The 16821-nt window shown below is 36.4% G+C and overlaps 1 protein-coding gene across 1 annotated transcript in view; it reads right to left on the reverse strand.

Moving 5' to 3' along the window:
- Positions 1–16821, reverse strand: part of U3-55K (U3 small nuclear riboprotein factor 55K) — a 148160-nt gene that overhangs the window by 104459 nt on the left and 26880 nt on the right. The window contains exon 5 of the mRNA XM_090389983.1: positions 15696–15737. Coding sequence (XP_090246109.1) covers positions 15696–15737 — 42 coding nt within the window. The remainder of the gene's footprint in view (positions 1–15695; positions 15738–16821) is intronic.

Below are 16821 nucleotides of genomic sequence, written 5' to 3' on the forward strand. Positions count from 1 at the left end.
AAAAACAGCAAAGAGTTCTTTACTTATGTAAACTCTAGAAGGAAGGGGATGAATCAGATTGGTCCACTTGGTATCGATGGATCAACTGCTGATGAACCATCAATAGATAACAAACTAAATGAGTATTTTGCAGCTGCATTCACACATGAGGAGTTATTCAGGGAGGGGAATGCCAGAAGTGAAATAAAATCTAGCAGTGGGCTAGATAATTTTGTAATAACTGAGAGCAAATGGGAGAAGTTGTTGAAGATAAACAAGAAAGGCACCTGGGGTGGATAGGATCTATCCAGTTATATTGAAGGAGGCAGCTGTTTGTTTGTTTGTTATTTGGTTTTTAGGAGCATTAGCAACTAAGGGCATATTGTTCCAGGGATATGCGGTGGTCAATCCCTGACCTTTCCGCGTCCTCCATATTTGGTGGACAAGGGCTCGGAAACCCGGTCTAATCAAGAAGCATGTGCTATGCACTGCTGCTCCTACCCGCCAGGCTACGGAGGCACCAAAGGAAGTAAGCAAGCAAACCCTTAGCCATAATTATGAGAGCTTCCTTGGATTCAGGGGAGGTACCCATGGACTGAAGATGTGCAAATGTGATCCCAATTCACAAAGGGTGACAAGTATTACAGACCTGTTAGTTTAACTTCTGTTCCAAGGATATTAATGGAGACACTGCAGGATAATCTAGACAAGACTTTAGTTATAGCTCGGACACAGCATGGGTTTGTTAATGAAAAGTCTTGTCTGACCAATTTTATTGGATACTATGATGTGGTCACAAAGGAACTGGACGCAAAGAATAATTTTGATACCATATATTTGGACCTTAGAAAGGCTTTTGATACTGTTGCACATGGAAGACTGCTGCACAAATTGGAGCAGTGTGGCATTGGAGGCAAATTGCTGCTATGGATAAAGGGATGGTTGAGTGGGAGAAAACAAAGAGTGGTAAATGGACACTGCTCTTCGTTGACTAAAGTTATTAGTGGAGGTCCTCAGGGTTTAGTGTTGGGTCCATTGTTGTTTTCTGTATTTATTAATGATGGTATATCAGGCTTAATGTCCAAGTTTGCAGACGATACGAAGATCGGCAGGGTTGTTAATGACACTAATGACAATAAATTCCTGCAACAGGATCTAGAAAAGTTGAGCAGATGGGCTGAGAGGTGGCAACTGAAGTTTAACATTGACAAATGTAAAGTACTGCCTATGGGAAGCAGAGTAACATATCAACTGTGTGGTACTACACTGACAGTAGTAGAGAATGAAAAGGACCTGAGGGTAATTGTGCAGGTAGATATGAAGTTTTCTGAGCAGTGCAGATGGTCTGCAAGAGTAGCTCATGGTGTCTTGTCAATGATATACAGGAATTTTTCTAGCAGAGGTGATTATCCCCTTGTTTGTTTGTTGTTTGGTTTTTAGGAGCATTAGCAACTAAGGCCATATTGCTCCGGGAATATGCGGTGATCATTCCCTGACCTTTCCACATCCTACGTATTTGGTGGTCACGGGCTCGAACCCCGGTCTAATCAAGAAGCATGTGCTATGCACTGCCACTCTTGCCCACCTGGCTATGGAGGCACCTTATCCCCTTGTATAAGGCAATGGTCAGGCCACACCTTGAGTACTGTATACAGGTCTGGAGGTCTCATTTTAAGAAGGATGTAAAGCTGCTGGAATGAGTACAGAGAAGGGCAACAAGGTTAGTGAATGAAACAAAGGGTTGTGAAGATAGGCTTAAGTTTTGCAAATTACAGTGCTTGGAGACTAGACACCTATGAAGTTTTTTTTTTTTTTTTTTTTTTGTTAGTTGTTGGCACATAGGCTTCTGTGGCCATAATGCACCTCCCAAGGTTTTTGCATTTACTCTGATCCAAGCCTGAGGCGGTATTTGAACCCGCGACTTTGGATTGCCAGGCAGGCACTTTACCCACCCGGCTAGCCCAGTCCGCACCTGCGAAGTGATCTGATTGATATGTATAGAGCCTTGAATGGTTTGAGCATGCTGAATGCTGATGGGATTCTTCCTCTTGCTCAGAATAATCACCTGAGAGGACATAAATTCAAATTGAGGAAAGACAGTTGTATGATAGTTGTGCAGAAGTTTGCCTTTAGCCAGCAGGTTTTTGACTGCTGGAACAAACTTCCATTTGTCGTTGCAGAAGTTTGCCTTTAGCCAGCAAATTGTTGACTGCTGGAACATTCCATTTGTCGTTGCAGAAGTTGATAGCTTAAATAGATTCAAGGCAGAACTAAACAAACATTTGTAATGATGGATGGGTGAAATGAGAAGGTGTGTTTTTTTTGGCTGATGCTATATAAGCTTGATTTCTTGCATCATGTGCCTTTACTAATGCTAAACTCTTCTAAATGCACGTTCGAGGTGAGTGGTCCTCTACGCACCTCATATCACAATTTGGTAATGGTCTCTTCTTCAATGGAGCCTTTTTCTCGTGGCCATTCTCAACCACTTCGTGTTGTTTGACATTACAAGAATGCAAAATGAGATGATCTGCAATATTCTTTTCTTCTTTTTCTTGGTCAGATTACTGTTTCAAATCATCTGTTGCCAACGTTTACTCAGAACGTGTCAGTGAAGTTATTTTTATAGGGATGAAATCCTTTATTCCACACTCCACCTTAAAATCTTGTTCTTTATCTAAACCCTGATTTCCAATGAATGCACTAAGGTTGTTTAAGAGAAGAATGTTGCATATCATAATTGGCTTGTATTCAAATCTCCATGTTCATTTTCTGCCTACGCCAAAGCTTGCAACAACTGTAAAGCAGTTATTAGTCAGTCCAAACTAGATTTCGAACATGCTAAGAGTAGAAATCTTGCTTCTTGTCCAAATGGTAGTCGAGAATTCTGCTCTCTTGCCAAAGCTATTGGCCATCTTTTGCCCATCTCTTTTCCCACTTCCTTCAAAACCAGATGGTTCTATCGCCACTTTAGCCAAAGAAAAAAGCTGCATGCTAGCATCCTATTTTTTATGATCTTGGTGAACCACCTCTCACCATTCCCAGGTACACTCCATTCAATGCCTCCTGCTGTCTTCCATCAAAAGGATGTCAGAAGATATAAATTGTTATATTTTGCATTTCCTTGTGCATCTATTCAGTTCACACCGTACATCAATTCTTTCTTCTTTAGTAATAGTGTCTGGTTCTCTTGATAAAGCTGATAGAACCGATACTGAAATCATCCACTGCTTCATCTATTTCTTTATCTCCAATTATATTATTGAGAATTACTGAAAACCTTTTCCCCGAGTACTATTGGATGATGCATTGGTTTTTCTTTTGTTCTCAGTGCTGACTGGTTTGTTTGAGGTTCTGTATTTTTATTTGCTGAAGTATGACATTTAATTAATGTAGTGTTCATAGTTATGCTCTTAGATGCCTTTTGCTGCATTGCACTTTTTTTTTCTGAACACTGAAATGATTTCCTATTGTAAAGATTGGCTTCTCTCTCTCTCTCTCTCTCTCTCTCTCTCTCTCTCTCTCTCTCTCGCTCTCTCTCTTCGACTGAGCAACAAAGGATGTCTGCTCCCATGGTTAAGCTTAATGCTGTCTAAGGTAGTTGTGCTGTTTCATCTAACTACTGATGCATAGCATATTAAAATAAAAGAAGAAATTGTCCGTGAACTCCCATTTTCACTTCAGGCCTACCTCGAATGCACGTTTCATTTCTCCACAAATTAATGTGTGTGCTTGTCAATCCAAGATCTCAAAGCAGATGGCACCTCTCCCTTTGAATATGTCTTGTTCAGGCCAACAACACTATGGTCAATTCAAAGAGAGAAGCAATGAAATCAAAACTTTGTTATATACAATGGCTTCATGAGTTTAACTTTTGATAGGCTAAAAACTAAGTTCTCCATTATAAAAAAATTCATCTCTCAGTGCTCATTTTCATGTTATCTATTTAAAAGAAACTTGTCTATCTGATGATAATGGTGATTTATTAGCATTAGCATTAGTAGAGGCATTTGATGCAAGAAAGCAAGCTTATGCAGCATCAGCCAAAAAAAAAAAAAAAACAAACCACTTCCACTTTACCCCTCTGTTCGTTCAAAATACCTGTCCAGCTGAGCCTTAAACTTATTTAGGCTATCAACCTCCACCACAAGGGATGGAAGTCTGTTCCACCAACCAACCACCCGCTGGCTAAAGGCAAATTTCCGCACGTCTATCCTACATCTGTCTTTCCTCAATTTGAATTTATGCCCTCTCAGGTGATTATTCTGAGCTAGAGGAAGAATCCCATCAGCATTGAGCATGCTTAAACCATTCAAGGCTTTATACACCTCTATCAGATCACCTCGCTGGTGCCTAGTCTCCAGACACTGTAATTTGCAAAACTTAAGCCTTTCTTCGTAAGAGCACCCCTTTGTTCCATTCATTAATCTTGTTGCGCTTCTCTGTACTCGTTCCAGCAGCTCTACATCCTTCTTGAAATGAGGCCTCCAGACCTGTATACAGTACTCTAGGTGTGGCCTGACCATCGCCTTATACAATGGAATAATCACCTCCTTATCCCTGCTGGAAAAATTCCTGTATATCATTGACAATACTCCATGAGCTACTCTTGCAGCCCGTCTGCACTGCTCAGAGAACTTCATATCTGCCTGCACAACCACCCCCAAGTCCCTTTCATTCTCTACCACTGTCAGTGTTGTACCACAGAGTTGATACGTTGCTCTGGGGTTGCTGTTTCCCATGTGTAGTACTTTACATTTGTCAATGTTAAACTTCATTTGCCACCTCTCAGCCCATCTGCTCAACCTTTCCAGATCCTGTTGCAGCAGCATAGTGTCAGTAGTGTCCTTGACAACCCTGCCAACCTTTGTATCGTCTGCAAACTTGGACATTAATCCCGATATACCATCATCAATATCATTTATAAATACAGAAAACAATAATGGACCCAACACTGAGCCCTGAGGGACTCCACTAATAACATCAGTCCACGATGAGCAGTGTCCATTGATTACCACTCTCTGTCTTCTCCCCTTCAACCACCCCTTTATCCATAGCAGCAATTTGCCTCCAATGTCACACTGCTCCAATTTGTGTAGCAGTCTTCCATGTGCAACAGTATCAAAAGCCTTTCTAAGATCCAAGTATATAATATCAAAGTTATTCCCTGCATCCAGTTCTTTTGTGACTGCATCATAGTATCCAATCAAGTTGGTCAGGCAAGACTTCCCCTTAACAAAACCATGCTGTGTCTGAGCTATAACTGAAGTCTTGTCTAAATGATCCTGCAGTGCTTCTTTAACCAGTGCCTCCATTAATTTTCCTGGAACAGAAGTTAAGCTCACAGGTCTATAATAACTTGTGTCAGCCTTTGATCCTCCTTTGTGAATTGAGGTCACATTTGCACATTTCCAGTCTATGGGTACCTCCCCTGAGTCCAAGGAAGCTCTCATAATTATGGCTAAGGGTTTGCTTACTTCCTTTGCTGCCTCCTTTAATATAACTGGATAGATCCCATCCACCCCGGGTGCCTTTCTTGTGTTTATCTTCAACAGTTTCTCCTCCACTTTACTCCCAGTTATTTCAAGATTCTGTAACTTACTGCTAGAGTTGAGTACACCTCTGGCATTCCCCTCGCTGAATAACTCCTCATGTGTGAATGTCGATGCAAAATATTCATTTAGTTTGTTAGCTACCTGAGCAGGATCATCAACACTTGACCCATCAATATCAAGTGGACCAATCTGATTCATCCCCTTCCTTCTAGAGTTTACATAAGTAAAGAACTCTTTGCTGTTTTTCTTTGCATCCCTTGCCAAGGATTTCTCGTAATCTGCCTTCGCCTGCCTAACCTCCTTTGTAACTTGGTTGCATATCAACTTGTATCTATCATAGGCTTCTGTGTCATGTGTTATTGGTGCCTTCTCTTTCTGTTCCTTCAATTGCAGGTCTTGTGCTAGAAATAGAGGAGTAGCTACTTTGAGGTAATTTGCATTGAGACAAAGCAAGAATTGTTTGCTGCAATTTAATTAATGTATACTTTCCTTTCAACATGAATCCTGAAGTGTATAACAAGTTTATAATGTGGATTATTCCTTATGAGTTTATAAAGTGAATTATTCCTTATAATGAGTTCATAAAATGAATTATTTCTTGTAATTTAAAACTTCCTATATTGTACTGCCCATTATTAGCTTTCCCATTAGAAATAATCAATCTCTAGATTCACAAACATTAAAATATGTCACTGTGTTGTCAATGATATTTATCCTCTGACTCTGATCACTTTTCCATTATTTTAAGTTTTGGCATCGAAAAATTCACTTCTCTTTTTTGTGTATCTGAGAAGCCCTTAAACATGTTCACTGTCCAAATGCAAATGTGCTTCAAACAAACTGAGATTTTTGTGACTGCAAATATCAGTCCATTGAATTGCAGTCAATAAATGAGCTGCAGAAGGAAAAGCACATGAAATGAACAGCTGCGCAATATTGGCAAACTGGTTGAACCATGGACTATTACATTAAGGCTGGGATTTTGCTTAGCATAAATTGCACTGTCTAGAGAGTGCTATAAAAGCTATATATTTGGTTCAGAGTTTCATATGTTTTTTGCTTATTATGAAGTTATTTTATCTAGTTTCATATTTTCCACAAGAAGAAAAGGTAAAATTTTTTGAAGATTATGCTTGCTGAATATTTTAATTCTTTTTTTTTTGTGAAAAACAAACATCATCCTTAGTATGTGTCTACTGATAAAATTTTGTTTAAAAAGTATTTTCCTAGAATTTACCCTAAAGGATTGATATAATGGATCTATAGTCTAGGGCAGGGGTTCTTAACCATGCAAGCACCACTTATTATAATATAAATTTTTTTGCTTAAAGATTAAAAATGAATTTTTTCAAATAATTTTTAGCCGTATTATGCATACAAGAATTATATTTCTCAATTAAAAATTTTGGGTGCTAATATTTATTACCTTATCAGTGTGAACCTTGACTTTGAGAGATGATGCCAAACCTCTGAAATTAATTTATCCATTATGAAGAGATAATCGCAAATTTTCTTCCAAATGTGATGTCAACAATCTCGTCCTTTTTTTGTTTTTGATATTGTTCATTAATGAAAAAGCACTTTCACATGTGTATGTTGATTCCAACATAGAAAGTACTTTGACTGCTTCTCTTTGTAATAAAGGAAATTTTTTGCAGTCTGAAAACCCCCAGAATTTTAAAATAGTTTTGTGTTGGAAAATAGATTTCAGAGCTAAATACGAATATGACTGCATATCAACAAGTTCTAACTCAGCAGCTGCTACTTCATTTTGATTGAAAATTTATTCCAAGTTACTGATTTCAAAATTTCTGTAATTTATCGTTAATTCAAATTTTGAGAGGTGCTCTTTCAAGTATTCAATTCTTTCTTGGAATTGGTCACTAAGGTCTTTGATTACATTCATTACAAACATTGGGCACTCTCCAGCAGTCTCCTCCAGACATTTTTTAAGGGAAGGAAAATGAAGCAAATTTCCTTTTAAAACTTGATTCTGAAACACGAAGTTTTTTCTCAAATTCAATAATCTCCTAGTATAAAACCATCACAAATTTATCTTTTCCCTGTAGCCTCAAATTTAACTCATTTAAATGCTGAAGATGTCAACCATGAATGAAAGTGTAATCTTGAAATCTTCAGTAAAAATTTCGTTAAAAATGTTTTCTTTATTGCTTTTATTAGAAAAGCTTTGTTCTTCAAACACCTCCCAACTTCTGGAGAGTGTCTTTCCACAACTGAGCCAACGAACCCCTGTATGGGTAATAAGATCAGAATGCGGTGCTCGAAGATCTTCCAAAAATATTTTTAGAAATCGCTTATTTAGGGATTTAGCAATAACATTTTTTTTTTTTTTTTTTTGTTAGCGCATGGCTTCTGTGGTCATAATACACCTCCAAAGTTTTTGCATTTTACTCTGATCCAAGCCTGAGGCGGGATTCGAACCCATGACCTTTTGGTTGCCAGGCAGGCACTTTATCCACCTGGCTAGTCCGGTCAGCAGCAGCAATAACATGATTGATGATTTTAAATGACTTCGAGGCATCCTATAATTTCTTTTTGATCTTTCATTCATGAATACAAGGTCTCAATATGAATTAAACAGTGATAATGCACAAAATCAGGTATCCTTTCATCTCTATTAAGATAAGCAATAAGGCCTTAGTTTTTACCTATCATGGAAGGCGCATCATCAGAAACAATTGATACAAATTTACTCAATCAATTTTGTGCACTGTGAAGAATTTCATAAGTGCGTCATATACATCTTTCCCAATTGTATGGCCAGTAAGTGGCAAAATAGCCAAAAAATCTTCTTCACAGCTGCCATCATGTTAAATCAAACGAACAAAGCATATGAGTTGAGATATCCCCAAAATATCACTCGACTCATTAAGTGCCAGTGAAAAAAAATAATACACAACTTTTGATTCTACATTATAATTCATTGAATATTACATCTGCCATTTTATGAACTCTATTTGAAACTGTAACATTACTCAAAGAAATATTTTTGGTGGAGCTAATCAAGGTAGCTTTCTGTTTTTCATTAGCAAGCACTTCTAATGATGGCACTACACAATTTTTTTTTTATTTTTCCACTAATGTAAGGCAATGAATTCTTTGCAATTATATTTGATAAAATAAATGAAAATTCATTTGCTAACACTTTACTACTATTAGCTTGACCTAAATTTAAAATATTTTTCTGTCTTTCAAGTTTCTTTTTTTCTTCTTGAAGTTTAGCTTTTCTAATATCACTAAATTTGGGAAAAGCTTCGTGAATATTCCTATGGCTTATTTGGTAATGCCTTTCACAATTCGACTTCCGATAGCCAGCCTGACATAATAAGCAAATTACAGTAGTTCCACTACTATTATCTATTACCAAATAATCATATTTCCAAGAGGACTGAAATGCATACTTTTTAATTTTTTGATTCTTTGCATTTGAAATTTGAAATGTGTAGGTCTAAATTAGACGACTGTGAAGGTAGTGTTAATACATCATGTTCATTTCAGTTTCTTTTTAAAAACTTATCCATTTTGAAAGGGTTTAGTAACTTTAGTTAAATCTGTTAAAAGAAAATACATTTAAACATTTGCACACAAAATCAAAAGATTTCTTACTATAACACTTTCATCACCTTTAAACTCAGCACTATACATATACAGTAGCTACTGCAGCAGCACAAATGAGTGAAACCCAGAAGAAACCTGTTCTAACCTGTTAAAACTAGAAACTGATAATCGAATGAGACAATATCCTTGGTCTGTAGCGATGCTACGGCAAAACTGATCATACTCTCAACAGAGTATATTGTAAAAATTTTTCTTACTAAATAAATGTCAAATTAACAATAATTAATAAGAAAAAATTTTAAGAATAATGTCAAAGTGTCCAACTTTGACCGCTTTTGAGATTAAAACGTCGCGAAATATATAATTTTCCTCCAATCACTCACAAAAGAAAGGATTTTCAAGCAAAAAATGGCATGGATTTTTACAGATTATCACAGATAATCTGTAAAACTTTTTTAAACACAAAGATTTATATATAAATTTTTTAGATTAAGCGAAGGTACTCGCAAGCACCGATTTTATGATCAGTCGCAAGCAAAATTTATTTTTTAAATGGCACAATGGTGCTCATGAGCACCAGGTTAAGAACCCCTGGTCTAGGGCATCAGAGCTGAAAAAGGCACAGGAATGGACAATATGTTGAAGCTGATGACGCTGAATCAGCTCTATGTAATCTGATACCGAAACAGAATTCTATTCAAGTGATGTGGATTCTGAATCTCATTCAAATGCATTTAATGATATTAGAATGCTACAAACAACAGATGCTGGCATTATTTGGAGTTATTTGGGATTAATTCTTCATTATTTGGCATTAATTCTTCACAGATGAAATCTATTTACTAAAAAGCAGTGCTTACTTTAGCATTAGCATTAGTAGAGGCATTTGATGCAAGAAAGCAAGCTTATGCAGCATCAGCCAAAAAAAAAAAAAAAACCCACTTCCACTTCACCCCTCTGTTCGTTCAAAATACCTGTCCAGCTGAGCCTTAAACTTATTTAGGCTATCAACCTCCACCACAAGGGATGGAAGTTACTTGTTCCAGAACCCCCCCAATGCAAACAAAGGACCGAGAAAATATGAGGCAACAAATGTATTAAGCAAGAAAGCTTTGTCTTGCAGGAGGCTCTCTCCCCTAAATTCACAAATATCAGTTTGAATCTAGACTTATCCAAACTGCCCCTCCCTCAGATCTGCTTTCTTCTGCTCCTGTTGAATTCACAACTGAATCATTAAGCATGTGCTAAACTATGGCAGGACTCTGAACTTGACAAGACTTTCAAAATAAAACAAAAGTCCTTTAGGAAAAAAGTAAAAGCTTGCTACAAGGTTAAAAAAAAATTAAAATTTGTAATGTTTTTAATTTACAGTTCCCCTACAACAAAAAAATACTGCCATTAAAGAATCTTTAAGCATGGTTTGAATTTATCCATTGCACTGAACAGAATGTTAATGAGACTATGCCAATATGGTAACAAAGTTTTTCTTCTCTTTCTTAACTTTCCACGATACTTCTGAAATGTTTACGGCAGCCATTAACAGCCTTCCATTGAGCAAAGCTTCTGGGACTGACACAATTCTTATTTTTACATTAAAAGTTGTCAGCCCTTTCATCTATGAAATGTTTGCTGTTATGTTTAACAAATGTTTGGAAAAGAAACATTTTCCTGAATACATCTTTCCTGTAAAGAAAATTCCTAATTCTATACAACTCAAAGATTGGTGATCTATTTCCATTTTGTCATCCCCATTAAAACTTCTTTGGATAATTCTTCCCAGCCTAACCTGCCAAATCTTGTAATTCAACACTGATCACATCCACTATGGTAAAAAAAAAGGCATCTCCACAACTTTCAGTTTCCTTTCTACTACTTTTCTTACTACTCAAACAATTAATAGTAATACACAGTTGGATGTAGTCAATCTCTATGTATTGGCTGCCTTTGTTTATTTCCTGCACAAACTACTATATTCCATTTCTGGCCATCTTATCTCCTTTTTTTCAGAATGCTACATTTAAGAGGAAATTTGTCCTTTGCTCTGGGAAAATAATATGGTTTTAACCACATTATTTTCCCAGAGCAAAGAACATTGTATAATTTAACCACAATATTTTCGGGAGTATATCTGCTCTGCTTTCTCTTATTTAATCCACCCTACTAATTCAGAATAACTCCTCCATAATTGCCTATGCAAATTATCCAATACACTGATCTACTTCACATTCAGTGGAAGAAGTTATAGATATGTTTCTATAAATCAACATTTAGATATCATTTGAAATTTCTTTCTGTCTTTTGGCCTTGCCCTCAGTCCTCACAAGTCAAGTTAGCTTATCTCTCAATAACTAAGAAATCTTTTCCACTTTCTCTTGTTTTCTCTGTCACCGGCAGTACTGTAATTCAAAAGGTTCCAATACATAAAGATCTTGGTATATATTTTGATCTAAAGTCACTTTTAAAATTAAACTTTTTAAACCTTAAAATTAAATCTTTTAAGTGTGCTTGAAGCCTTAAGCAAAATCCATTTCATATTTCTGATTGAGCTATAATAGTGAAGAACAAAAAACTGATCTGCATCCACTGTGCTTTATGGCACTGCCATTTTGTCTACTACTGCAAAATCCAATTTTCTCTTCTATGTGCAAAATTTCACATTCTCAAATGTGACAAATATTAAAGCTGGCAATTTGTTTACCTGGTCCAGATCAGAAATGCATAACTTGCTTACCTGTACTCCTATTTCCAAATTCATTTTGCTTGACTCTCTAAAGGTCTTCTCTAAAATGTATATTTAAATTCTTCTGCTTCCATCCACATAGAATAAAGCTGGTATCAGGGTCCTTAAAAATACTACATCTAGATGTTCTCTATATCTGTTACAAAACACTGGACAGATTTTTCCTGTACCCAACTCTGAAGATTGTAAATGATAACAAAATAGATGTGTTTGTTTGTTACCAATAAAGCTTATCATTCTAGCATTGTTACCAACATTCTGAACAATAACATATACAGACCCAAATATAAAGATTTTTCTAATTTATTCTGCTGCCTACTTTGTATATTTAAATTTGAACTAATATTTATCCATTAGTGTATAAGAAAATTTGTAAATTTCAAATAATAACATTATATAATACAGTATTATGGAACTGATATTCAGGTGACGCCCAATTTCAGTAAAGTCCAGACAGTCTGTGACAGCCAAATCCTTTACTGGGCACCTTCACGATGGTGGGACTGTTACTAATACTAAGTATAACCCTGCCCCAGCGCAAGCACACTGTGGGTGACCACCCAGGTGTGAATCACAGTAAGCAGGGGTAGATGTGTGATGTCCACACCACATGGAGGAATGCCGCCCCCTCTGTGTTACCCAGCAATACCAGGTGATAGATGACTCTCATCAACCCATGCAACTCTGTGTCTCAAAGATGTGCTGTTTCTACTGCATGCCTTTTCTACGGATACTTCCGTGGGCACTGTTCTTCTGAATCGGCTTCTATAATTCCCGCTCTCTCTTTCAAAAGTCCGAATACGTGCCGCCACCAGCCAACATCTATTTACTGTCCATCTTCACACTCACAGAACCAACTTTTCATCTTCCTTGTTTATTCATTCAACTGCCATTTTCTGGAACAACCTTCCTTCATATGTGTTTCCTGAAAATTACAGTCTATGGAAGTTCAAGTCTAATGTCAACAAATATCTTCTTTCTTCTTCTCAACCTCCAACCCATGCATGGTGCTAAGTACTATAGGTTCTAATACCTCTCGTGTTTGGGGTTTTCATAAAAAAAAAAATTATTTACGTTTGTTACATTCATTTTAACAGAAGTACCTTGGCCAAGTGATGTCTTGGATGGGTTACTCTTCATTGTGAACATAATTTCTTTGATGAGTGACTAATAAATTGATATTTATTAATGTATTTATTTTTAAAACTCAGTTGGCAACTTACTATCTGTGAATTCTATTTGGAGCCAGCAGACTTTTGGCTGCCATAAGGAAACATGCTTTGGCCTTCGGAATTCAACAGGAAGTCAGCTGGCTCCCAAACTAAGTCCATAATTAATTTACTAAATTTATTTATGAAATCATACAACTTTGGCTATGACTATATTAAATATCTGAAGTGGTAACACTTGGTTGGACCATATCAACACATAAGTGGGCAAACTTGTGGTCTCACCAGATCTACACGACATCTGCACTCTGCTCCAACCAGCAATACACACTCACAGTCCACAGAGCCCATGTGCTAAAAATAAAGGTATTCCTTCATCTGTGCTCATCCAAGCATGATCACATCAACATCTCGAACATGGTTGGTTCGCGTTTGGCAGGAAGACATCTCCGTAGTATCCCTTCCTTGTGCTCAGGGCTCCAGAGGTTACAGAATATCAAGACATTTCCCAAATGTGACTCTGGACATTCTCAACTCGCACAACATCGACATCGACCTGTGGTCTATTAACAAGGCATATCGCAATAATATCTTTCTGTTTGTAAAGGACAACTGTATAAGTGCCAGTCCTAGTTAGCTGATGTCATTTTATATTCTGCTCAACTAGTAGTCCTTTTTCATTTTAATTACTATAACTTTTTTTTTTTTGTTTTGTATTTTTAATCTTTATTCGTTATTTTACATAACTTCTCAATATAGCTTAACTCTGTATATCTGTGTTCACTTGTATAGACAATGTATTGTAAGATTCCTTTGGTTTTCTGTGTAAAGAATCACTAATGTATACAATTTATGTTAATAAAGAATCTTATTATTATTATAAATCACCTAGATAGCACTAATATTTTTTTTCCCCTATCTCATTTATAAAAAACTTATGGTAAAGTTTGCCATGAATGTTGTGGTGTAATCAATTTATCATCATCAATTTGGGGCAATTTGAAAATGTTCCAATGGTTGCAGAACTTTGAAGAAAAATCCAAAATACTTTCTTGGTTCTGAGGTTACTAATTTTCAGACATTAAACTTATGTCATGTTCACTGCAAAATGATATAACTTTGTAGTAGTGCATGCTGTTTCTTTCTAGCAGTGCATGCTGTTTTTACACTTATTTGTTTGTGAATGTCTGATTATTATTATTATTAGTGTTTATCACCAATTAAAAATTATATCTACATACTCAAAACAAATGTTACTTTTTCCATACATGGAAAAATCTTACAAATGTTTTCTGAATTTTACTGAAGAACATTGTTAATTAACTTCCAGCCACACACACACACACACACACACACACACACACACACACACACACACACACACACACACACACACACACACACAAAGTGGCCACTTTATTAGCTACACCTACCTAATAGTGAAAAGTTACTACCTGGATTCACCATGGCATGGAATTGACAAGATTCATGTAAAAAAAACACCAGAGATGCCAGTCCATGTTAGCTCAACTGCTTCCCACAGTTGTTCTAATTTGGATGGTTGTAGTTCGCTACTCTGAGGAGCTTGTTCCACCACTGCACATATATGGCTTCCTACAGGCTGAATTCAAGTTCTGTACAATTCTGCCTTTGTGGCAAGGTCCATTTATCCTGTTGTTTTCTCCTTTGGAATGACTGTTATTTTTCTTTAATTCTAGGGCAATTTGAAAATGTTCCAATAGTTGCAGAACTTACAACTTTGAAGAAAAATCCACAATACTTTCCAGGTCTCTCTCTCTCTCTCTCTCTCTCTCTCTCTCTCTCTCTCTCTCTCACACACACACACACACACACACACACACACACACACACACACACACACACACACACACGGACGGACTGATCATGGGTGATATACTTTATCCATGAAAGGACAGGCCCAGTCAGAAACAATTTCCAAAAAACCTGTAGCATCAACATGCATCAAAATCACTACCCACAACGTCAAACCACCAGTTTTGTTTTACTGACAGGAGTGGAGCCTGGTTGTTCTGCATATCTCGTCAACTTCTGTTTGCCTCACATCAAGAAGCTGAGAGAGACCATTCAGCCAATGGCTGGATATTATTTCATTATTGAACCAATCTCAATACACCCAAGGCTCAGTAGAATGTAAAAATCCCAGCAGGGTTGCAGGTTCTGAGATACTGAAACTGGCATATCTAGCACTGATTACTATGCAATGTTGAAATTTGTCTTGCCTATTCCCACACTGAGTTGAACATATAAAACATCTCTATTTGGATGCCTGCCTGCTTTACATCATATGGCAAAACTAGTAATGTTGTTACTGAAGGAGCACTACATTTCATAGAGGGTGGGTAAACATAATAAAGTGGCCATTTAGTGAATGCAAGATAAATGATGCAGTCAAACAAAACAATGTTAAGTGTTTCCTCACATTCTGTGAATCGGCCAAGGATCATGTCAGCCAATTCGTGGAACTGGCTATCACATTAAGTGTAAAGGCCAATTTATTATCGAAATTATTATTAAAATTCTGAATTTAATTTAATTTTACGATTTTCTTGTGAAAAAAGGCAAAATTAAACCATGTTACAACAGTGAGACAGAAAATGCATTTATTTACCAAATAACAGAGGAGATACTTACATTATCTGCAATTTTCTTCAGTAATTTTCCTGCCTGTTCTAGCTTTGGGATTAAAAAAGATTATTAAAGATTAATGTAATAACAATTCAGCAGAAATAAAAACTACACACACACACACACACACACACACACACACGATAGGACTGATCATGGGACAGAGAATAAAATCTCATTATATCACTTTTCTTCTAGTCTCATAATCATCCTATCATGTGTTATGAATTTCTTAAAGGGACACTAAAATTAAATGCTTTTATGGTTATATTGTTTTTTTTTTTTGAAATCCTAAGAATTCTTATGTTATCTGTTTACTTAATATAAAGGATAAGAATTTTTATTTATTTATTTCATATTTGAACTCAAACGAAGTTAGATGGGTTGCTCTTTACACTCTATTTAGCTATTCATCATTGCATTTGCATGTTGTGATAATTTCGGAAAGCAGATGAATAACGTTGAATTTAAAAAATTCAACATTATTGGTATAAAAAAAATAGCCTTATCTGTGTGTGTAATAATAGTAATAGAGGCATGTGATGCAAGAAAGCAAGCATATGAGCTTCTAGAGATCGAAAGAATTGAATTCTATAGAGAGAGAGATTGAAATCAACTAAGTTATTTTTGTCCCACTGGAAAATTACCTGCAGCAGATCAGTGTTTAAGGAATTGGTAGTGGATATTTGAGAAGTTGAAGCCATTTGTGCAGGGCAAGATTTGTCAAACTAAAAGATGGAATGCAATGTGTTATCATCAGCAAAACTATGGATAGGATTTCTGGTCAAGGTAAGAAGGTCATTAATATACAATGAGGAAAAGAGTGGGAAAAAGAAATGAAACTTGGGGAACGCCGGAATTAGTGGAGAAGTTAGAAGACAGAGAGCCATCTACCATCGCCTGCAATGAGTGGTCAGAGAGAAAACTGAATACCCAATTACAAAAGACAGTTGGCAAACAATAATATGGAAGCTTATTTATAAGACCTTTATACCAAACACAATCAAAAGGCTTTGAAATGATTGAGTTTCACCAAAATTTTCCATTGAATTTGCCCATAGATGAGTAACATAAGCCAGAATATCACACCAGTGAATCGACACTGAAGGAATCAATACTGATGACCATTGAT

The sequence above is a fragment of the Mastigoproctus giganteus genome, chromosome 2 (assembly GCF_048544385.1).
Source record: "Mastigoproctus giganteus isolate SK-2022 chromosome 2, ASM4854438v1, whole genome shotgun sequence".
NCBI classification, from domain to species: Eukaryota; Metazoa; Arthropoda; class Arachnida; order Uropygi; family Thelyphonidae; genus Mastigoproctus; species Mastigoproctus giganteus.